This window comes from Penaeus monodon, chromosome 23 (assembly GCF_015228065.2).
Source record: "Penaeus monodon isolate SGIC_2016 chromosome 23, NSTDA_Pmon_1, whole genome shotgun sequence".
Lineage (NCBI taxonomy): Eukaryota > Metazoa > Arthropoda > Malacostraca > Decapoda > Penaeidae > Penaeus > Penaeus monodon.
Genome location: NC_051408.1, coordinates 2,818,021 through 2,818,632, shown reverse-complemented (window position 1 = coordinate 2,818,632; position 612 = coordinate 2,818,021). Strand labels below are relative to the sequence as shown.

The following is a 612-nucleotide window of genomic DNA, read 5'->3' as shown; positions in this document are numbered from 1 at the left end:
TCTCAAGCGCAGGTGCATGAGAGGGCAAGGAACTTTGCCACTGATTCCCCGAAATTCCTCTGAACAACAAACACTCAACCATGCAATTATTTTCATGAAGGGCGTCACCATACACCAACCGCATGCCTCTAAACGTTCTTGTTCCTCACCAGAAAAAACCCGACTGTGACAACAGCTCTGGCAACCGCTGACATCACTGACAGAGGCTTTGGCAACGTCGCTGGCATATGCTATGATAACACTTCTGGCAACACTGACAAAGGCTCTGGCAACGTCATTGGCAATTGCTCTGACAGCAGTTCTGGCAACACTGACAAAGGCTCTGGCAACATCACTTGACAAAAGTTCTAGCAGCAGCTATGCCACTATCTCTGTCTAACAAAAGTTCCCTCAGCATCACCTGACAACACCTTTCACTCACTCGATCTCCCTGCTACCTGAGCTCCCCCTCCACGACGCCGCCTGGCTGAGGAGGCCGCGGGACCTGCCTGCAGAAGGCCACGACGAGAAACCGGCCTTCAGGGGCGCGGCCACCACGCGGCTGCGGAATTCCTCGGCGTGGCAGATCTCGGGGCAGGAGGCGGGTGGCCCTGAGGGAGGCAGGGGGGGGGG

The 612-nt window shown here is 55.9% G+C and overlaps 1 protein-coding gene across 1 annotated transcript in view; it reads right to left on the bottom strand.

The window, feature by feature from the left end:
- LOC119588339 overlaps positions 1-612 on the bottom strand; it is a gene marked incomplete in the record, with an annotated part of 14,967 nt that overhangs the window by 4,553 nt on the left and 9,802 nt on the right. Inside the window, 1 exon segment of the mRNA XM_037937026.1 lies at positions 422-590. Within this exon segment, the coding sequence (XP_037792954.1) occupies positions 422-590 (169 nt within the window).